This window comes from Alosa sapidissima, chromosome 8 (assembly GCF_018492685.1).
Source record: "Alosa sapidissima isolate fAloSap1 chromosome 8, fAloSap1.pri, whole genome shotgun sequence".
NCBI lineage: Eukaryota > Metazoa > Chordata > Actinopteri > Clupeiformes > Clupeidae > Alosa > Alosa sapidissima.
Genome location: NC_055964.1, coordinates 20,819,729 through 20,843,624, shown reverse-complemented (window position 1 = coordinate 20,843,624; position 23,896 = coordinate 20,819,729). Strand labels below are relative to the sequence as shown.

Genomic DNA, 23,896 nt, shown 5'->3' with positions numbered 1-23,896 from the left:
TCAAAATCCAATTTTAGCCTGGCTCAAAATGGGAGCAGTCCATCAAAGGCGACTGATGTTGGCTGAGAGGAGTGTCACTGCTGGGTAGTGTCAGGGTGGTGACCTTGGCTCTTGTTCTTCTCTTCCACTGCCATAATCTCGGGTGCTGTCCGAGCAGCCTCCAGACTGAGATATCTCAGAGACGTGCCACACTTTCTAATTGTTTAGCCACAGTGCGATGCCGGTGGGTTTGATAAATGCAAATGCTCTCGGAGAAGAGCATTGTTTATTCATGAACTAGTCAGCAGTTTGTCCCTAATGGCACTGCAGAATTGGATGGCTTTGGATCAAATTGCCTGATGTTAACCTCCATGCTTATGCGTGCGTTTGAAGAATACAGATTGCACAATACCTTTCACTAATATGAGGGTAAACGAGTATGTGTGTGTGTGAGAGAGAGAGAGAGTTGTTTTCTGGGCTAGTTTCTTCTTCTGTTTTTTTTTTTTCCTAGACTCGTTTGAGTCTTCACTCCCACACACGGCGAGAAGGGTCATTAAACATCTGTCAGCTCTACAAGACGGTAAATGTGCATTCTTCTAGCGGGACGTGTCAAACCCGGCAAACACTTCAGGATGTGGCGTGTGCACGGAGCATAAATGCATAAAAAAGCAGCTTATTCGATTATCTGGGTTATTTAATCCACTCATTTGCCTTCTGGTTATCATGCGGATGCGTGCTGGAGAGTGAGTATAGGTAGTGGATCAGGCTGTTCACCTCATCACACTCAAGCAGGTTATGTTCGGTGAACCACCAGCTGCCATTTCTAATCCTTTTGTAGTAGGCATTAGTGTTTGCTATTAATGTGTTCTAAAACGGTATGGAGAGAATGTTTAGGTATTTGTTATATTATCTCAGTCTTTTTCAGTTTATTGGTTGTGGTCCATCACCATTTTGTCACAGATATTTAATGCTTTGGAATAAATAAGCAGGATTCTTACCCTTTGAGAAGGAATTTGTCAAAACAGAGATATATTTTGTGGTGCAGTTTTAGCTATTTTCTTTCAGAGCCTAAAATGCACCCTGCTACTTGTGAATGTAGCTTTTTTGTGTTTGTTTTTTTTTGTGTGTTTTTAAGTCCCAACGCATGCCAGTGGTGAGTAAATGCTGTGTCTTTCCCGAGTTAATTATTTGTTGCCTTGACAGATATTCATCACTCCACTGATGCCACACTGCATAGTAATTTGAGGAAAATGCATGCTTGCGCCCAAAAGTTTCTCCCTAAAAAGTCTTGTCTGTTTGTTCATGGATAAATGGTTTGGTTTTAATAGCATTGATAAGCTTAAACATTTTACGGGGTATTTTGTAGTTTTATTGTTATGATAAAAATCATATTTACAGTACTTGGAAAGCACAAGCGAGGCCTGCTAAAAAGTCTAGCTGTGAAGCTTATACTGTAGTCAAAGGTATTTTATGAAATCATACTTTTATATAGCTTATGGAGCAATATAAAACACTGGCAAACACCATTTTGGAGCTTAGACACATGTTAGCTGGAGTTTGGATTGGATGCACTGGTAATGGGTTGTTTATACTGAGATGTGTGAATTCTGAGGTTATTTTTTGCCCGTTGCTCATGCAGCTGTCTGAGGCGCTCGTCAAGCGTTCAGTGTTTACTAAACCTTCTCATTCTGAAGGTAAGTTGCTGGCAGTGGCAAATCCAGTATCTCATGTATACAGATTTAGACAGTGCCTTGCCAATTTTTCTCATTTGCAGGCTTTTTATGTTAAGAACACGTTCTACAAATCAACCGTACTCTGTAATGCATTTAGATGTTCAGAGTGTGGACAGATGAAGCCCAGAAAATCTCCAGAGCCGGATGAGAGTTTAGAAAGAAAGAGAGAGAGAAATTGAGAGTGGGATTGAGAGAGAAAGATAAAGAGAGAGAGAAAGTGACTTAGAGACAGGAGTATGAGAGAAAGAGAGAGGAGATTGATTGATTTGAAAGAGTGACGTGATGAGAGAACTAGAGAACCGAGACACACAGAGAAAGAAAGATAGGCAGTGAAACAGAGAGAGGTAGAGAGGGAGATAGGAAGACAGATGGGAGAGAAAGCAAGGAAGGAAAGAAGAAGGAATGAAATAGAAACAGACTTAGAGAGGTTCAGAGAGGTCAAAAAAATGAAAGAGAGAGGAATAGAGAGAGAATCAGCATGGGTGTGCGGCAGCACAGAGGGAGGCTGTGCTAGCGTGTGAGGGAAGTCTGCGGAGAGTGTGAAACGGAGGGCCGGGGTCAGCAGACAGTGTGAGGTCAGCGCGGCGGTGCTGTGAGAGAAGGTGCTGGAACTTGTGAAGTGGAGCAGAACACCAACAGCATTTCCTTGTGGCCATATACAGGCGTAGGAATCCTCTCATCGTGTCAAACGCGCCTGCAGCCACAACATTGACAGATGTCCGTCACAAGCCAGCTGACAGACTGGCAGAAGTGTTGGCATGATATTCAAACATAGCATACATGCTTAAAAGTAGGACAAGACACATTTAGACACACACATATGCATATGTTAACATATAGGCTACATATAGCACATGTGTATAATATATACAGTATATAGGCTTTATGTATAGTTAAGAATAAAAAGTATTCATACCCCTGGCAAATATTGATTTAATGTTGCTTCATGCCAATAGGTTGTAAGACAATGTGGTAGAAACATAGAATCAAAAAAATAAGCGTTTTCATCTTTTTTTAATATTTTTATGAAAAATGGTGTGTCCACAATTGTTCATACCCTTTTAAAATAATCACTAGAAACTTTTTTTATTTGCAATCAAAGCTCTCAAAATGGTTCTTATAATACATACCAAGCCGCTCCATGTCTCCACAATGATTGTAGACCGCACCTTTTTATCTGCAATCCGGGTTTTGAGGCAGGAACGATTATTTGCCATCACTCTGGCCTTGTACTCACTTTTTTGACGGATTGAGGTCTAGACTCTCTAGGCTGGGCCACTGTAAAATATGACATTGTTCTCTGTTAACCATTTCTTGACTTGTTTGGCTGTATGTTTTGGATCATTGTATGGTTTAATGGTCCAATGATGCCTATTGGGGCAGGTCTCTGCACACTGCTTGATCTTTTCCTCCAGAATCTCAATGTAGCCTATTGCTTTAGTGTTACTGTTTAGTAACTACATTCTACCACATTGTCTTACAACCTTTTGACATGTGGTAGTGCCATTTTCAGTAAGAACAAACATATTGATAAAGAGAAAATCAACATTGAATCAATATTTGCCAGGGGTATGAATAATTTTGTTCTTAACTGTATGTACTGTATAAAATATCAAAGAAGTGAATGGAGGTAGAAGCAGTTCTATTGAATGTGGACGATTGATGTCCTTCTCGAGCTGTCATGTAAAGGGTCTGCTATTTCTTTTCTTGATGGTGTCTTTTAGAGCTGGGTGCACTTGTGTGTTGCTGGCAGGCAGTGTGTTGAGGTACACACACACACACACACACACACACACACACACACACACACACACACACACACACACAGCTATTTCCCATCAGGCCTCCTTTCTGTCCATGAATCAGAGCTACCCACCTTGACAGGCAGCTAGGCAGGCTGGTCACTTCAGCTCAAGGTAACCACGTATGTGACGGATGGCACTGTCTGTGGGCTCGCCCTCTGCAGCAAAACGCCACCCCACCACCACTGCCACTCCACCCACTCCCTCATTTACTCTCTCTCTCTCTCTCTCTCTCTCACTCTCTCTCTCTCTCTTCATCTCATCCTATATCTCTTTCTGTCTCTCACACACTCTCTCGCTCTCACCTCTGCTCCTACAAGTCCCCCTCCCACACAGTCTTCCTTCTCTCTCTCTCTCTCTCTCTCTCTCTCTCTTTCTCTCTCTCTCTCTTTCTCTCTTTCCATCTCTCTTTTCTTCTTCCTCTTGGACTCTGTCCTGTCCTTTTCACTCCACTTCAAGGTCACTGAGTGCCAAGAGTCCAAGGCAAACACAGCAGGGTGAGCACCTCATCAGTGACGCCTGGTTCCCTTAGAGCTTTGATTGCACCCAGGCAAAAAATACCAGCAGATGTAGCAGTGTGTGTGTGTGTGTGTGTGTGTGTGTCTGTGTTTAGGTAGTTAAATCACATTCATAAAAACAACACTGACAAGTTATATAAAAGCTGAACACTGGAATATGAGGTTATTTGGATAGGCTCCAGTAACCTTTAAGGTCGACTGCTCAACCTCTTTGACTTCTGCTCTGCATAATAGTGAAAGCGAGATGAGTCCTTTGTGCCCCTGAATACACACACACACAACACACACACACACACACACACACACACACACACACACACACACATACACACACATACACACACTTACACACAAAACAGTGAACCGAGGCACCCGAGCCCATCTCCAAACGTAGTGAAGAGGGTGCCGATTATGCATTTTGTTTTATTCTATTTCACATAGTCAGGCTGTACTGTACTTATATATGTTCTATATTATGCACTGTGCCTGTGAGAGGATCACTTTAATCTCCTCTCCACTGATTGACGCGCTCTCCAAGAAACTTTTCTGCTGCTCAAACAATTTCTCCCTTGTGAGATGGCAAGGAAAAAATGCAGGTCTGTTATTTACTTATTTATTTATTTTGAATGGGGACCTTTAAAATATGGTATAGTGGAGTTTTTTTATTATTATTATGACCGCCGCGCAGCGAAGCGGTTTAGTCAGATTTTTTTCTTTTTTTTTCTTTTTCACATGTCCAAATTTCCGTCAAGGATTCCTGGGACACTGAAAGACCGGGGTAGACGAAACTTGGTGGGCATGTACTGTAACCCCACATGGATAGCATGGAACCATCGTTTTTCTGTGAATATCTCGAGAACCGTAAGGTTTAGGAGGACCATTTCTTTTTTGTATGTTGATCTCAAGGGGCCATGTCAACCCATTCCATAACCACTCATTTCATGTATAGCACCACCTAGTTAAACACAAAAAAGTAAAAATGAGGTGTTGTAATCACAGGTATCTGTGACCTAACATAGTCAAAACTGCATGAAATTGGAAGTGTGGGATCATTATGACACCCTCTGAATGCACACCAAGTTTCGTGGAATTCCGTTCATGGGGGGCCACACAATAAATTAATTTATGTTACTATACACCAACTGGCCTGTAGGTGGCCGGAGACAGTTTTCTGTGAATATCTCGAGAACCGTAGGGCCTAGGAGGTCCACCTTTTTTTTGTATGTTGGTCTTAAGGGGGCATGTCAACCCATCCCATTACCACTTATTTCATGTATAGCGCCACCTAGTTAAAAATTAAAAAGCAAAAAATTAGGTGTTTTCATCACAATATCTCTGGCTGACATGGTCAAAACTGCACGAAATTGAAAGTGTAGGATCATTATGACACCCTCCGAATGCATGCCAAGTTTTGTGAACTTTCGTTCACGGGGGGCCTTACAATAAAATAATTTATGTGTACATTTAGTGACCGTACACCAACAAGGATTCCCGGGACACTTAAAGACCGGGGTACACGAAACTTGGTGGGCATGTAACCCCACATGGATAGCATGGAACCATCGTTTTTCGTTTTGATCTGTAGCCCCCCCCCCCGCTGTACTGGACCCCCCGAAAGGAGGGTAGGGCAGACACAGTTTTCTGTGAATATCTTGAGAACCGTAGGGCCTAGGATGACCAATTTTTTCCGTATGTTTGCCTCCAGGGGTCATGTTAACCCATTCCATGCAATTCCATTCCGTGCATAAACAGATACACACGCACACACATACATTCACAGTAATCATACGTATGACACATACTCACACAGTAGACATATGTACGCATGCATGCACATGCACAAACACACATACGCAGGCAAACACACAAGCACGCACACACACACACACCCACACACATAAACATAAACGTGTACACGCACACATGCACACAATTGAAGAATTTCTCAGAATTATGAACAGGCAAGATGGGGGTGGGGTAGTATAAAATGAATTTTACATGTGAAATCTATGTATAAACTACTCATGTTTTGGTACTTGTTGTCTAGCAGATACCAGTGAGAATTGAGTGTGGATAATGCAATTTAGTGAGACAGTTAGAATCATATAGGCCTTTCAGCGTGATTTATTTTTGTGGAAAAAATGTGCTGGACTGGGCGGCAGTCATATTTTGTACCGCTCTGCGGTACATCTAGTTATTTATTTGCTACAGTCTCGCTGTCAGTACTCTCAACCGTAAACTAAACCTAATTATATGTCATCTACATGGTGGGAGAAGTTTCTCTGAGACAATGTGGATTAAGAGAAACTATCAATTGATAGTGAAAGACAGACAAGCAAGGTTGCGACATCACCTCCTCGGTTTTCTCTTAGCACTGTGAAATTTCTCTCTCTCTCTCTCTCTCTCTCTCTCAGAAATGTCTCTCATTCCTGTAATTGTCCATCAGGCACACAAAGAGAAGTCCTGTTCACACACACACACACACACACACACACACACACACACACACACACACACACTGCAAAATAACATTACAGTTATATTGCTTTTCTAGGTACTCAAATCACTCTAAAGAGAAGGGGGTGGTTTCACTGCAACCACCACCAATCACACACACTCATGCACACATGCGCGCACACACACACTCACTGCACACACATTAGCATCTCAAGCTCACGTGCCACAAGATGGATTAGTTGCAGCTTACAATTCCACCATGACACTCCACTTCCTTGGTGACAAACTTGCCATGACATGGACAATTAGCGTTCACCACTGCCACACACTTTCTCCTGTTTTCAATTTCAAATTTCAGTCCGCCCTTGCCTGTATTTTCAATTCAAAATCCTTTTTCAGGGCGCAAAAAAAATAGCGTTTTTTTTTTTTTTTTTTTTTGTCATATGCTGACATAAACAGACAATGTCTCAGCAAGAGCTGATTTGTGTTTTATGGGCAGAGAAAGAGAATTGGGGAAAAAAAAGCCTTTTGGCAAATGGACAATAAAACGTACAGTGGCTTTTAGATTAGAGGCAGCCAGTGGATAAAGAATGGAATTGCACTGGGTGCTATATTGAAATGTGTTTTTTGTGTCTCCCCTCATTCATGCACTTCACTTAAATGGAACTTCGGCGTGTAAGATGTATTGAATGTGAAATTGGAAATGTCTTGCGGGAGGGGAGGGGTTGAGCAGAGCAAGTGCTCATTGCATAGTAACTGCATTAATTCCTGTTATTTGGGCTGCCTTGATACAGATTAAAACACAGGCACTTTTTCCGCAAGTCTGCTGGCAATGGAGGCCATGGTGGTTTTTTTTTGCATGAACCATCATGAATTTTCCGACTACTAGGTATTGTTTAAAGTATCTGCAATTGCAATAACTGCAATGAATGTTTTTGGCCAGTATGCTTCTTGTATAGCCTCTTGTAAAGGCATAGCGTGCAACTCTTTCTTTGTGCAAGCATGGGTTTCAATGTCATTCAGTCTTGTTATCAGTGGAAACGCATTGTATGTTCACTTTCATATCTTGCATTCAATCAGAGGATCTATTTGCTTCTGAAAATGGTGGGGCAAGTGAGTCTTACACATACACTATCCTCTTTGAAAGGAAGAAATGGGCTTCTACAGTAATTTGAAAGTCACATTGGATTTTGTTTTGGCTTTTCATTATGTTGGCCTTTACGATTTTCTGTGTATGTGTGTGTGTGTGTGTGTGTGTGTGTGTGTGTGTGTGTGTCTGTTTGTGTGTGTCTGTGTGTGTGTGTGTGTGTGTGTGTGTGTGTGTGTGTGTATGTGTGTATGTGTGTATGCATCTGCACATGCACATGCATTTATTCATTATTATTTCTCAATTTCCCCCTGTAGCCTGGGCTTGGTGAATAGTGACACAGACGTGGCACTGGCTGATAAGACCCCAGTGTGTGTGTGGATTACGCCGCTAATCCCTCCACCAGTCCGCTCCTCTGTTACGCATGCACACACACACACATACACACACACACTCATACACTCATACACACACACACACACACTCTGACAGGGTCACACACGAGGTCACACCGACACTGTCATCGGCCTGCGAGTTTGGAGGAGCGCGGCTGGAGATACAAACGGCACATCGCCCGTCCTCGGGGTCGACAGTGCCGGCAGAAGCGGATTTCAGAGATGCGGGGAGAAGCTTCGTCACGCTTGTGGGCTAGAGGGGCAGAGAATGATGCAGAGTTGGAAGGGTCTTTTTTATTTTGGTCGTGTAACAGCGTTGTGTAGCATTGAGAGAGACAGTGGAACTCTCTGTGAGGCATCTGATAGTGTCTGTAAGGGAAGAGCTTAGACAGTGGTTACCAGTGCGAGCAAGCATGCAAGAATAAAATCTGTCCTGGCAATACAGTAGATACTGGTTCACATTATGTCACATGGCAGAAGAGGTGGAAAAGGTCCCTGCTCTTGTTGCGCATGTTTAGCGAATCAGCCTGCTTCTTTTACTCAATTCTGCCTTCTGGTTAAAAGGTTGTGCACAGTACACCAGGGTGGCACTAATGACAAATTACCTTCCAAACAAAGAGCATCCTTGTCCTCACTCGTAATGCAAAACAGGGACACAAGCCGGGTCGACAAGTTAGCGCTCTTCAGTAGAGCACAATCGATTGTGGTAATGAACCGGACTATACAGTACGTTGCTGTTAGCACATGGCCATGGTGCGTTCTGCGGCGCTAACAGGAGGAAAGGCCTGAGCGGGGTAACGCAGCGTAAGTGTTTTTGGTTTGAGTCTCAAAGATGTCTTAGCACGGCCGAAGGTCAGCCTTGTGTCCAGCAAAGCCAATTTCACAGTAGAGAGGACCCGACACAATGGAGCAGAGGTCAGTCTTTTAATTGAGCGCAGCAGGGGTACTTCCAGCAATTGAGACTGCCGGATGGCAGAGAAAAGGGGCCGGACATTGGGAGGGATGGTGTTTAACTCTTACACCCGGAGGGCACAGTCGCACCAAAAAGGCTGTTAAATCCGGCTCAGAAAAAGAAAGACAGAAAAAAAACTGTCTGAGCTGAAAAATCTCACTGTCGACGTTTTAATTTGATAATCGTAACACGCACAAGAGAAAACTGTTTCTCTTTTTGTTTTTGTCAGCATCGGGAAAAGCAGTGTTGCCGTGTGCAGTACAATCTAATAGGGAGGGACAATCATCATGAGGCGTGCAGTGATAGATGTGAGGGTTTTCCTTGTGAAGATCAAACAGCCAATGCCCCTAGTGGGTTGCACCGCTGCCTCTGGCCTTCCCTCGCCACCGGCGCTTGCCTCCAGGGCAGATCCGCTCAAATCGCCTGCAATTACACTCCGCGCTGCGTGGACATGTGTGAAGGAGCGAGCTCACGGGGGAGGCCAAGGGGGTGGGGACTGACCAGTGGGCAAGACGAGAGAGATCTGCTGCATCAGCTACGTGAGTGGACTGACGTGAATGACTTTGTCACGTTCTTTGTGTTGAAAGGCGCAAGCGATCGATATGAGGCTGGAAAACGTGTGTTTGGGGTCCAGAGCCGCAGCAGGAGCGGGAGCAGGCCAGGGCTGCCATGTTTGCCTGCGGTTGCCCTTGGGGGGCGCCGAGCTTCTCCCTCGGTCTTTACGGTGCCGGTAAATCAGCGACGCATTACAGGCGCTATATTGGCCCAATTATGTTGGCAGTTTGAGGGTAATTATGATGTAGGATTACGATGCACGCTACATAAACCCCTGTGCCCGTGAAGAACATGGGCATGGGCGGCAGTCAGCCAGGAAGCCTGCATACAGACCCACCCTGCACACACACACTCACAATAGATGCGCATACACATAAGCATAGAGAGACAGTATCGACCTACAGGAAGCATTAGCACTCCCTCACATTAATAAACACATATATTTAGCTCGTACATACATGCACACAGAAATGAACATACACACAAACATTGCAGCATGCACAACACATAGTAGGAGTATGAAATACTAAAAAATGTAGTTAGTTGCACTGGCTGTCTGTATTTTGTATTTTAAAAATACAAAATACAGACAGCCAGTGCCATTTGCATAACAGTGCCCAGTACACACACACACACACACAAACACACACACATACAGACAGTCACACACACGCAGGTGCACATGGACGCACATAGATTTAAGCGTCCATGTGTGTGCGTGGCTATTCATCAGGTGAGGCTCAGGGCCAGTAAGATGGTGCTGTGATTGGGCATGTCTCCTCCTCTCAAGCACTCCATTGCTTTTCAGCCGATATCTCAAGAGGTTTCCATGGGGATGGCTGTCACACGGGAGATGGCACTGCGGTTCTCTGCTAAACATCCACTGCCAATGTGTGTTTATATGTGCGTGTGTGTGGGTGCGCGCACGTGTGGTGTGTGTGTGTGTGTGTGTGTGTGTGTGTGTGTGTGCATGCCCATGCATATGAGTCTTTGCAGGTTGTTTGAGAGGTTTCTCAACTGTTGTATAAAATTGTATTTTTCTCATACATACTGTACATACTGTATGTGTAGGTATGTACATAATGTACATACTGTATGTGTAGGTATATGTATGTGTATAATTAAATGTGTGTGTGTGTGTGTGTTGGTGTTGGTTATTGTCTGTGCTAAATGACAGGTTGCTACAAGAGACTGCGTCACCACATCCAACACAGGTGCATGATACATCCTTGTGTGTTTATCTCAGCATGTCGAGAGAAAGTGCTCAAACGGTGTGAGTGTGATGGTCCATCTCCTGAAGTGTCACACACACACACACACACACACACACACACAGCGAGGATGAATTAAACATGATGGAAGTGGCACCGTGAGTGAGGTGTCTGACATTAAACCAAAATGGCAAATGTGACACCTAGCAGTTATGATGTATTCAAATGCTCACGCACGAGCAAGTGTGAGCTAAATGCATAACAGGCACGCTAGAGGTGTGCCAGGGAGGCATGCTCCTGTACTGTGCAACAAAAACAAAAAAACCTGTGCAACAAAAACAAAAAAAGAAAACAAAAACACGGTGGCTCACACTCACAGAAAGACTTACTGTATGAAAAGATATGGAAGGACGTGGATGGTTTCTCACGAGGGATTTTGAGGAGCCGTGTTGGTGCCGTGCGTTTCCCTGTCAGACGTGCCGCTCTATGGTACGTGCACACACTGTCAGAGTGAGAGTGTTACTTCTTTGTCTGCTCTTGCACTTCTCAACAGCTTGAGTTTTTTTTTTTTTTTTCCCCCGAACTGTGCTACTGAGTGCTGCGCCTTTTTTTGATGGAAAAATTCTCTCCTCGACCAAAACAAAATGCCTTCTCCATGAAGATATTTTTCCCATCAAAATGATCCACAGAGATGACTCAGAGCCTTGAGTGCCTGCACTCCTTCCTGTGCTGGTGTAGCACCCGTCGGTCATTGCGCCACTGGTTTGTCATTATCGGTCAGTTTAATTGGACCACCTCATTGTTTGGGGGTGGCGGTGGTGCCTGCTCTCACCCCCTGCCTATGCTATGGCTACAGTATGCTAGAGAGAGTGAGAGAGAGGCTTTGAATTTGGGGCCAGGCCACCTCCGTACTGTGGAGACTGTTTAATTTTGATCGTCTCCATCTCCAGCAGAGTAATCATTATAATCTGGCTTCCCTCTTCTTGGTGCCAGGAGATCAAACAGGTGGGACTCGCCAGATAATAACAGTCATCATCGCCCAAGCCACTGAATGCCACAATAAAGGACACCACTATCACCATGTAATTTAAACACCCTATCCTGTTTTTGAACATGACTACAGTGATGCTATGTGCCATTTCGCTAATGGCGAATGGATATTTTTTTTTCATTCCTTCAAAAGATGTGTACTTTCCTTCTAATACGTGTAGCCGAGGTGGATTTCAGCTACTTAATAGACAAACTGAAAGAACCCTGAAATAGAAGCTAGGAATCTAAACCCCTTGATTTGATTGTATTTTTAATAAAGCGCTACGTGTAATTATTTCCTTACAAAAACGTTTGCTTACGGTTCCTCACCCATGAACCTGTTGTAAAATTGTACTTCCTGACATAACCAATTGTCTCACACTTGTCTGTGTGTATCTGATGACCCAGAAGGGTTGTGAGCTTGCAAGAGAGAAAGAGAGAGAGAAAGAGAAAGGAAGAGGAGGAGGGGAGGAGAACAGAAGGATTGAGATGTCAGTTGAGAATTCCCACGCCCCTGAAAAACTTGTCTGAGGACTGCAGATTTGCAGGTGACATGTCGGGGTGCAGGAAAGCGGAGGAGCGGGCTGGAGTGGGGGTGGGGGTTTGTGGGGGCACTTTGATCTGCAGAACATGAAGACCTCACCTGGAGCCCCCCCTCCCCCTGTCTGTCAGGGTGAGGACGGGCCTGCCTACCAAAAGCTCTGTGCTTAAGCTCCCGTCTCCTCCGGCACTAGCAGAGAGAAAAAAATATATATAAAGTGAAAATAAGAAAAATAACCCCATCCCATTCCAATCACACCCTGGTTTTAAGCTCCTCAACCTGGGGTTTACAAGAAAAGTAAAATTCAAGAAAAAAACATAAAAACATGTTTGTAACCATTTTTGGTTCTTCAGTAATGTCTCGTAAAACAATAATTGAATTTGATTGAAATGTGGGGAAAAAGTAAGTGAGCTAGAGGCAAGCCTGGCTTGTGTTTTGGCTTCCACCACGGCAGCGTTGTTTACTTCACCCCCGTCTGCCTTCCCCGGTTTTCTCAGTATCCTGCACACAGCTCGGAGCCTAAGCACTGGGAGTGTCTGTGTGTCAGCTGCCAGAATCAATACTTTTCTCCTTGGCCATGGACAGCACACATTTGCGGCAAAACTTTAATCTGGGATTCACAAAAGAGCTCACATCCCTGGCCGCTGCTGCCATTTGAGGGAGCGCATAGGAGGGGGATTTTTTTTTTTTTTTACATTTCCACTGGTGCTTTATTTTTTTAAAACCCCCTACCCCCTTCATCCCTGAATATATTTCAGGAAGCTTGTGTTCTAGTCAACAACTCTGTGCTAACAACCTTGAACTCCTCTTTTAACTTGGCAGGCCCAAAAGCTCCAGAGCCCGGAGTCTTCTGATAGAATTTGGCCCTTTCGCTAATTAAGCAGGAACATCTGCCCTTGGTCATGGTGCTGAGAGCGAACAGGGACAGGAGTTGTGTTACACAGCCTGGGAAGTCATTGGCTGGTGTGTGTGTGTGTCCATCCCCTCCCCCTCTCTCCTCTGTGGTCCTTCGTGGACGCCCGTTGTCAAAGTGTCACCCCATCTGTCCTCGCGGCGTTGATGGCGTCCCTTCTAATGTCCCTCCCACACAGCTGTGAACGCGAGCGCGCGCCATAGCTCACTCACTCCACATCACACGCCACAAAACACATCTGTGTCAGCGGAACAGCCCCTATATGCACTACATGGCACGAGTATAAGATCCGCAGAGACGAGCAATTCTGTGATGGACTCGCTGGACATGTCGGGCCCACGACTGTCCTCTCACGTGGGCGGAGCAGCATAAGACCCGGCCAGAAAGAAAGAAAAAGAGCAGCAGAGGAAGAAAACAAAGAGAAAGGCAAGAAGAGAAAGAGAGTAACTCCTCCTACCCTCCCCCGCCACCCCCCCCCACACTTCAACACTCACCTCCACCCCTCCCACTCTAACACACACCTCCCTTTCCCACCCAACCAACCAACCAGCTCCGTTTCTTCAATCAAACTCTCCCAGCCATGTTCAGAATGACAGGGTGCTTTATGCGACGTGTCTGCAACGCAATTATTAAGTTTTATTGGCTCTTTGTGGAAGATTAAAATACTATTAGTGCAGCGCCGTCATACTCTCCAGCTGTTGCGATTGTTTATGACCCGAGTGTTTTATGACGCCTGCTGTAGTCACCTACACAATTACGTCTAATGAAATACAGTGCCGGCGCAGTGAGCAGGAGTAACAGCAGCACGCCGGGGGTTAGAGCTGCCTACAGACGTGCTTGTGTGAAGACAAAAGGAAAGAGAAGGAGCCAGTTGTGCACGAATGTGGGCATGGCCCATTGTCCTGGGTAGCACTGTGTAGAGACATAACATGCACTACCCGCTGCTTGTATTGAATTGTGAAATTAAATGTGTGCTCTTTTTTCTATTTTCTTACTATCTCTCTCTATATATCTCTATCACTCTCTGTCTCATCTCTCTTTTTTTCTCGATCTCTATCTCTCTGTCTTTCTCTCTCTCTTTCTCTCTCTCTCTCTCCCAGGTTGTGGAGACTAATCTGGTTGCCTTTGACTGCCACTGGATCATCATCAATGAGGTTGGTATTCTGCCGTCAAGCGCAGATGAATGTGGCCCGATGCATTAAGAAGATTGGAATCGCCCAACTCTGCGTCTTTTTATTCATGACGTAAAGACTACAACAGTTAAAGTTTTTAGTGACAGTTTTCATATTTTCCAACGAAGGAAAACTAATCCATAGGGTTAGTCTGATCATAAGAGCTTTGTACCTTCTGTGACTGCTGGGAGTGCTATGCAATTATCACCTGCATGTGCATGTGTGAGGGTAGAAAGAGAGAGAGCAAGAGAGAGCCTCCACCACAAGGCTCAATGAGGCCAGTGGCCGCTCACTGAGTCGGACTGTCTCTGGCATTTGAGGTGGAAAATGAAAAAGTCACTTGCCGGAAATTAGAAAATGGGGAGGGAGGGCAGGTTGTGGGGTTGGAGGGTGTCAGGTGTGGTGCATTGAAGTAGAATGACAGGTCTGTTGATGCGAAGACCTCTTCCATACTTTCCTCTCAGTTTCCTGATGAGCAGTGATATTACGAGGCGGTGTCTAGGCTCTTACTCTGCTCTCCATCTTCAAACTAATGCTTGCTAAGGACAGCAGACATTTTTGTTATTATTTGTTTGTTGTATATAGATCGCCTCAAAATGTTCTTTCTGTACAAGTTTTATCTAGGAATTTGTCCTGGTTACATAACGACCTGCGTGACATGGTGTTTCCGCAGGTAGAAAACAAATTGGCACTTGACATTATCCCGACTTCATGTTCTGATGTCTGCTTCCAGGGCCCCAACTTGACAGAAGTCTAAACAAACAGGCGAAAGTGGAGTCCAAAATTAGGCGCCTAACCCAAAGGCTGATATTTATGTCACTCTAATTTTGTCTGTCCAAATGAATGCCACAGGGTTTTGGTGTATGTCAACTGGAAATGTTTGCTCGTTTGTAGGTTAAAGAGCTCGTTCTTGTTTAGTCACTTCCTGTAATTTGCTCTTGGAAGCCCTTGATTGTGCCACTATTATTTGGTATTCTTTGCAGGATCCAATTAGGACTTATAAAAAATGGCTTTGAAATTAAATTGCTTTTGTTATATCTGGTGTCTCTGCCAAACGCTCATGTCATTGTTAATTGCTTGATGTCTCGGCGGATAACTATTTTCAGGCAAATCAGGACATTATTCAGGATTAAATTGCAAAGAGACATACGTACTCCCTGAACTTGTACAAGACACAGTTTTTTGGACCTTGCCCACCAGAGTTAGAATAATGATGTGTTGATGACAGTCAGTGACAATCCCCGTGTCACAACTGAAAAACCCAAATGGATAGAGCAAGAGAATGTGAGAAAGAGAGAGAGAGAGAGAGAGAGAGCTGCCAATTGGGGGGGGGGGTGTTTTTAATGCCTACCTTGGCCAGGGGCATCCCGTGTCCAATCTGATCTCGTCAGTCGCTCCCCTCTAGCGTTGGGCCAGAGTGGGAATAGATGGCTGGCGGCTAAAATTAGCAATGATTCCTCTTAAGTTGCACAAGGACACCCAGGCACAGGCGCATAGACAGGCAAACACACATTCACTCTCTCACACACACACACACACACACACACGCACACACACACACACACACACGCACACGCACACGCATATGCATATGTCCCAGCTCCCCTCCTCTCTTTATCCATCTCTCCCATGAACATAACAGCAGGGCTGTTGTTTTACTTGCTGTAAAAATAGTGAATACTCTCACATATACACTCATATACAAGAACGCTTACACTCTCACATACACAAATAGGGTGTGCATCTCTTAGTTAGTTCACGCATGTAAATGTTTTTGTGGGTATGTGAGTGTTTGGCACTGTACCTTACATGTGAGGCTTGTTTCTCAAAGTCAGGTATGTGAATTGTTGTGAGAAGAGTGTGTGAACCTTTGCACTTTAGTTGCATGTATCCATTGGCAGCATGTACCAAGTATGCATGCACGGATACACCAACACTGTTAAAAAATGAAATGCTACATGCATAATATGGATGATATAGCTATATATAGCCTGTGCAATATAGGTTTGAAGAGGGTTAGACCTTCAGCAAGACCCCAATAGACTACATAGAACCTATATTGCCTGTGTAGCCCTTGAATAACAGTTTCTCCTGAGTCGGTAACTATAATGTAATGTGTGTGTGTGTGTGTGCGTGCGTGCATGCGTGCGTGTGTGTGAATGCCCTCTGTGCTGTAGGAAATATCTGACCTGGATGTGCAGGAGCTGGTGATGAAGTCCATCGGGCGTCTGACCCTGGTGCGCCAGACCTTCCCCATGCCGCAGAACACAACGCAGCGCTGTGTGCGCAGCAACCACCGTATCAACACGTCCCTCTGCGACCCAAAAGACCCCAAAGCTCAGACACTGGAGGTACGTGTGCATGAACACACTCACACACACATACACACACACACACACACACACACACACACACACACACACACACACACACACACACACACACACACAGAGATGTCACAAACACACACATACACATACACATACACATACACATACACAATTTTTTAATGTTTTTATTTGTTCTAACTTTTCTTTTTGTAGCAGATTGGTAATGCCAAGGAGTGTGTTGTTAAATGTTTACTTTTTCACAGAATAAGTTGTCTTATTTGCTCTTCACATCAGAATGTAATGAAATGTGAACATGAAAATGCATCTGTCATTTTTCATAATTTTTATTACGCCCTGGGTGAAAACGTGGGTTGACGTCAGTCATAACTGTAAGACATGGTAAACACAAACTCCAACGAGAAAATAAAGATGAAGCAAAGCTGATGTGAAAACCTAACTTGCGTCATTAAATTAAACAATGTTGAGTTGGAAAATCTAATTCCAATTTGACTTCATTTGCAGTAGCGCCAGGGCTCGTAGTACCCTTTGGGGACTGAATAAAAAAATAATGTGCAACGCCATTTGAAGAGGAGCAGCGCAGATAGTTAAAAAAATATCTAAGATCTGCCCGTTAATTTGTTTATGTCACTCGGCAAATGCGTACGACGGAAACACATTAAAAAATCACTTTCCTACAGGGATACACATAAACATTAGCGCTGAAAGGAGAGCAAGTCACAGGACTGCTGTATTCTCTGCATCAGTGACTTTGCAAGGATGTGCAGTTTTCATTTAGTGTGCAAGCAGGGTGGAAACAAATGTTGCACAGCTGGGAACACCTAAAATGTCCAAAGGATTAAAAAGACAGACACACGTTGCTTCTTTGTTGTTGGAGAATTATCGATTATTAGAATTTCAACCAATAATTCAGCAATTACACTCTAAGGCAGTGTTTCCCAAACATGTTTCTCTTACGGCACACCACCCTAATAATATTAAACATACAAAAGGGACAAAATAACATTTTGCTGTTTATTGTCCCCGTCCCCCATGCCACTAAAAAAACTCTGGTATTTTATCATATAACATTAACATTAGCACAAGTATTTATTATATTCAACATTGTCAATTTTTTTCTATTCAGTATGACAAAAGGTAAGGTTCATAGTCAGGCATTCTTTGCAAGTTTTCTTCACAGTTTTCTTTTTTTATGCTGTACAGCAGTACCCTGGAAATCCAGAGTTCTCGCGAGAGCACAATTTGAATTGTGCCCGCAAGATACTCTGGCCACGAGCAATGATCCAAATTTCTTCTACCTCTCGAGCGAGAGGGACCAATCAAATCGGTGTAGGCAGGACAAAGGCGAGCTACACTGATGACTGACACTGATGAATTGTTGTGATTGGTCGTAGCGTTATCCAACTGCTTGCAGTGAGAGTTTCAAATGCATGCTTGGTGCCGCCCCTCGAGTTGGGCCATTTTCATTACTCGTGGCCAGACCCTTAATCTGAAAGATTCCAGGGTCTGGTTTACCAGGCTAGGACAGCAGGGCAGTTATTAGCAGACAACTTTCCGCTACTTCTGGATGTAGCTGTACTATTCTGCTGTGTTTGAGGTGTTAGCTGCACACAGGTGCAACATTCCTTGACCAATAAAAACAAAACAAAAGTACAAAACAGTATGCAGATAGTCAGTAAGATTTAGAATTAACGTGAATCTAGAAATGTGATTTAAATAGCCTACAATTTTGGCCGATTTTGCTTCCTGTGGCACTCCTGTGCAACCTTCATGGCTCACAGTTGTGGGAAACACTGTTTATTTATATTGACGGACAAAGTGCAAAATCAGACTATGAGCAAAATCCCTCATGCATGAACTAAAGCTGACCCACAGGTGTTTGTACTTTGGATCTTGCCTATGGTGTTAAATAGATTTCACGAAACTACTAAATTAGTTTTAGTTAGACATTGTACAGCCTCATGCAGTGAATAGAAGTCTCTCTGTGTATGCATTCTCTCTAGATTATTCTAGATTCTTTTATTTATTTAGTGCAGCCTGATTTAGGAAAGGGAGACAGCATACTCAACAATGAATACTTGAAGCCGGAAATCCCCTCAGACTGGTATCTCGCTATTATGCCTGACTGACCAGCTTGATTTTACAAGTGAGTTTTTGCATGATCTCTAATCTAGAGAGAATGCATACACAGAGAGACTTCTATTCACTGCATGAGGCTGTACAATGTCTAACTAAAACTAATTTAGTAGTTTGGTGAAATCTTGCATTTGCAATATATGCACTGCTTTCAATCGAAAGCTCTATGTAAAATGTCATATTCTAAGATTAAGCTCCCATGCACTGGACGGAAATAGTATTTGAAGTTATAAAATATAGCTGTATTGATTGACGGGAACAGTGCTTAGGGTCTGTGAATGCCTGGAGTTGGTGTTTAGTTTTGTGAGGACCATTTGATTTTGTGAGGACTTTCTGCTCTTGTGCTGACAAACAAGTTGGCTATCTTATAAAATGTGACAATATAAAGCAGTAACAAGGTATTGTAACAGGCCAATGATGCAGCAAGTAAGTCTTTCTAATTGGCTGCACACCGTGGCTCACCATAGACTTAGAGCAAAAAAAATAAAAATAATAAATAAAATTATGAGATACAGCGAATAAATAAGCATGCATTATTAAATATTTTTTTTAATGATTCAAAAATGTTTACAAATTGCACATGGTTGCTTTTAAGCATGGTGCCAAGACCCCTGTGCATTGACATAGGTGACTGTGGCTGTGTGGGGACGAGGGGTGTGGTGCTGGGAGATAGCAGGCCACCTCCAGAGTGGTGCCAGGGGGACAGGGCGTCTGTGCTTAGCGCCAGGGGTGAATGGTGCATTTAGGCCAGTCTTGTTTGACAGTGTGGAGGCAGAGCAGCTCAGTGGTCAGGAGGGCAGCCCAGAAGGAGCCCAATTTCACACGGCGCTGGAGCGCATCATCTCAGCGAGCCTGACCACTCTCCCTTTCCCTCTCTCTCTCTTTCTCTCTCTCTCTATCTACCTATTTCTTATTCCCCACACCTCTCTCCACTAACACTACCCCTCCATCTTCCTTTTTCTTTCTCCCTCTTTCTCTGCCTCTCACTTTTCTGTTTTTCTTTCTCTGTATCTCTCTCTCCACTTCCTTTACCCCCAACTCTCTGTCTCTCTCCCTCCCTCTCACTCTGCCTTGTGCTATGCCCTGGACTCTTTCTCTTCCTCTGCTTTGCTGGCTCTCCTCTCCCCCCATCTCTCCAGCCCGCCCCCACCCCTACACCACACACTGTTTCCCCTGAGGACCACTGACCACTTGGCCTCCCTTGGGAAGCAGTCTTAGTTGCACCACTCTCTTTGACTTGCCCTGGCAGATTTCCATGTCATCCCTCTGGATTTAACCCCTTACTCTCTTACTCTCTGTTCACTCTGTGACTGACACTGTTCTATATCACACACACACACATGCACACTCACACACACACATACACACACACATGCACACACACACACTCACACACACACACACACTCACACATACACACACACTCACACACACACATGCACACACACACACACGCACACACACACACACACACACACACACACACACACACACACACACACACACACACACACACACACTCTCTTTTTCTCTCTCACACACACACACACACACTGTTCCATATCACACACACACACCCACACACACACTCTCACACACAGAGACAGAGACACACTCTCTCTCTCTCTCTCTCTCTCTCTCTCACACACACACACACACACGCTCTCACACACACACACTCTCACACACAGAGACAGAGACACACTCTCTCTCTCTCATACACACACACACACACACACACAGAGAGACACACACTCTCTCTCTCTCACACACACACACACACACACACACACACACACGCTCTCACACACACACTCACACATACACACATCAACATACCCCCCCCCCCCCCCCAAACACATGCACACTGACTGAATGATGATTCGCTCCAGTGACCTAGTCCTTCCTCTCCGTCCTCCGATACTACTGGGAGAAGTAAAACTGCAAATCAACTCCCACACTGTCAATTGGGTGGCTCCGTGGTACAGAGCAGATAGAGAGACAGCATCAGAGCGAGCGAGATCGGAGCACAGAGACTCTGTCTGTATAGGCTTGCTTTGTTCTGGTGTTTGTTTTCTTTCCGAAGCAGAAAACAGAGAGCAGAAAAATACCCGCTGAACAGCAGAATAAATAAATTTGCACCGTTGCTCTGTAGTCAGCAGGATTCACTGTCAAGGTCCTCTCTCTCTAGGTCACGGGTCTTTTATTCTGTCTGTGGAAGACTCTCTCTGGAGTAGTTAGGGCTGTCCTAGTTTTATCATATTTGTAAATACAAACAACCCAGCTGCCATATGGCCAAAATATGTATAGTATAAAGTTTACCCCCTCGTCCCTTGGCACCTTTTAGAAAGAATCTTTTGATATGAGCTTGACATAAATGTACTTAAACTGCTTAGCTTTGAGGTAGTTTAGTATTTTGCTTTCTTTCACACTCAGTGTGTTTACTGTAGTTCACTGTGTTACTTTGCTCTCAGTAATTGTCTCTGTTAGCACTACTCTGTGATGCATTCAGGCGTTATCATCTTTACTGCACTGGATTTTACTTCTGCATAAAGACAGAACACACACAGACGACAATTAAAGACTCCTCCTGATGCTCCTCCTCCACCCCCCCCCCCCCCCCCCCCCCCCCCCAACACACACACACTCTCCCACACACAGAATACAGAAGTAAATCAGTGAATCACTATAAAAATAGGTACTCACCTGAAAATGGCCATAGTTAAAATACTTAAGACATACCAATCTTGAACTGCAACAAATTTGCAATGCTGTTGGAGAGTTGCAGAAGAAAGTTGCATCTTGGGGTCACCCAGTTTCCAAAAACACTTCATAACTGGAATCATGTTTTATTATCAGATGGATTGGGTTTGGCATACAATAGAAAGATGACTAAATTGACCAGAACCACATGCCCACTGATGAAGTATGGCGGAGGGTCAGTGATGTTTTGGAGCTGTTTTCATTCCACAGGCCCAGGGAACCTCATCCTGCATGGTATCATGACCTGAGATACATGACCATTTTAAATCAAGTCTGGCTCTGCCATGACACTAAAAGTGGGTCGTGATTGGATCATCCAGCAAGTAAATGAACCAAAACAGATGTCCAGATTGTCACAGAAATGGCTTTCTGAACATAAAAATAAATCTTTGGTTATGGTCATCTCAGTCCCCTGATCTGAACTCTAAATCCCTTTTTTATTCTCCAACTGTATGGCATGTGATAGGAGAAGAGTAAGAACTGTTTTATTGGAAAGAGAGGCTGTACAATATGCCAATAATTGTGGCATATGTGTTTCTGTTAAATATATTTATTTATTTAGTTAATTTTGTTCTCAGAATAAATGTTCTTCCTTGAAAAGTTGGATTTAGATAAAGATGAATTACCAGTTGATACATTTTTACACTTCTTTTTTCGCAACTTTACCAGGGATGCCAACACACACACACACACACACACACACACACACACACACACACACACACACACACACACACACACCAAGAGTGTACAAACGCACACATAGCTCCAGCTGGCGAAAGATACGTGTCGTTGGAGAAGCGTTGGCTTTATGAGTGTCACCGGAGATAAAGCGGGCTGTGTCAGGAGGCTCGGGTGGTCATTTGTCATCCCAGTTAGGACAGTGCAGCGTGGCTCGTGTGCGGTGGCGGGTGCGCCGGCACTCAATATTGTGTTGGGCGCGCGAGAGAGCATTGCGGGTTAATAAACAACAGGAGACCTAATGGCCACTCCACTCTATTTATTACATTCTCATTAAAATGGAGACAACACTCCGGCTAAATCACGCCGCGCGATCGATCAGCGCTGAATTAACTCTTGATCCTGCCCGTGCCGCCACCACCGCAACGGCATGACCACTGCGGCACCACAGAGAGGAGAGAGAACACGCGTTAATGATATTTTCAAGCGAATAAGAAAACGGAGGTGAAGCAACGTCTGTGCCAGTGATTAGGGTCGCTAGGTTCCTGGTCTCCATCAGCATTCTGTCTTTTCATTTCTGTTTTCTTTCTTTCGTTCTTCCTTTTCCTTGCTCTCCCTTTCTTTCCTTCCTTCTTTCTTTTCCTATCTTCCTTTCTTTCTCTTTTGCTTGAGCCTCAGAGAGGAACACAAAAAGAGACGCCGTCTTTTGATTGGTAGTTAAAGCATCATGAGCGATTTTTTTTCCCCTCTCTTTTTATTACATTCTGTGTTGAGAGCTGGAGGCTTTGTGCAAACAGCATGGGGGCATGTTTTTTTTACAGCGTGATCAAAAAAGCAGAAGAAAGAATGCGGAGCTGCGCACTCAGTGCCAGGTGTCAACATGCTCATGCCTTTGTGCTCGTGATTATAGGCCTCCCGCTTCACCACCTCTCATCATGGCTGGTGCAAACTGTCAAGTGCTAGTCAAGGGGCGAATGAGTATTCAGCAAGTGGATGCAAGGAACATATAAATATGCATGCGCGCACACACACACACACACACACACACACACACACACACACACACACACACACACACACACACACACACACACACACACACACACACACACACACACACACACACACACACACACACACACACACACACACACACAGCCATGTGGGGCAGCCGTGGCCTACTGGTTAGCGCTCCGGAGGGTTGCCGGTTCGAACCCCGACCAGTAGGCGCGGCTGAAGTGCCCTTGAGCAAGGCACCTAACCCCTCGCTGCTCCCCAAGCGCCGCTGTTGTTGCAGGCAGCTCACTGCGCCGGGATTAGTGTGTGCTTCACCTCACTGTGTGTTCACTGTGTGCTGAGTGTGTTTCACTAATTCTCGGATAAATGCAGAGACCAAATTTCCCTCATGGGATCAAAAGAGTATATATACTTATATACTTATACTTATACACACATAATAAAAAACACACACACTGCATTAACTGGAGAGACCCGCAACTTGCTTCCTGGTTGAGAGTCGTAGATCATGACTCTTCAGAGACATGTAATTGATTTGCTTTAGTCCTGTACTTGTCGAAAAAGTGTCTTTCTCTTCCTCTCTTTCTCTCTTTTCACACTGTCATGC

The 23,896-nt window shown here is 44.4% G+C and overlaps 1 protein-coding gene across 3 annotated transcripts in view; it reads left to right on the top strand.

Moving 5' to 3' along the window:
• Positions 1 to 23,896, top strand: part of grid2 (glutamate receptor, ionotropic, delta 2) — a 324,417-nt gene that overhangs the window by 188,034 nt on the left and 112,487 nt on the right. For all 3 annotated transcript variants that reach the window (XR_006033507.1, XM_042100271.1, XM_042100272.1), the window contains exons 5-6: positions 14,273 to 14,326; positions 16,522 to 16,695. Coding sequence is in view for 2 of the 3 variants with exons in the window: in XM_042100271.1 (XP_041956205.1) it covers positions 14,273 to 14,326; positions 16,522 to 16,695 (228 nt within the window). In the remaining variant the exon portion in view is untranslated. The remainder of the gene's footprint in view (positions 1 to 14,272; positions 14,327 to 16,521; positions 16,696 to 23,896) is intronic.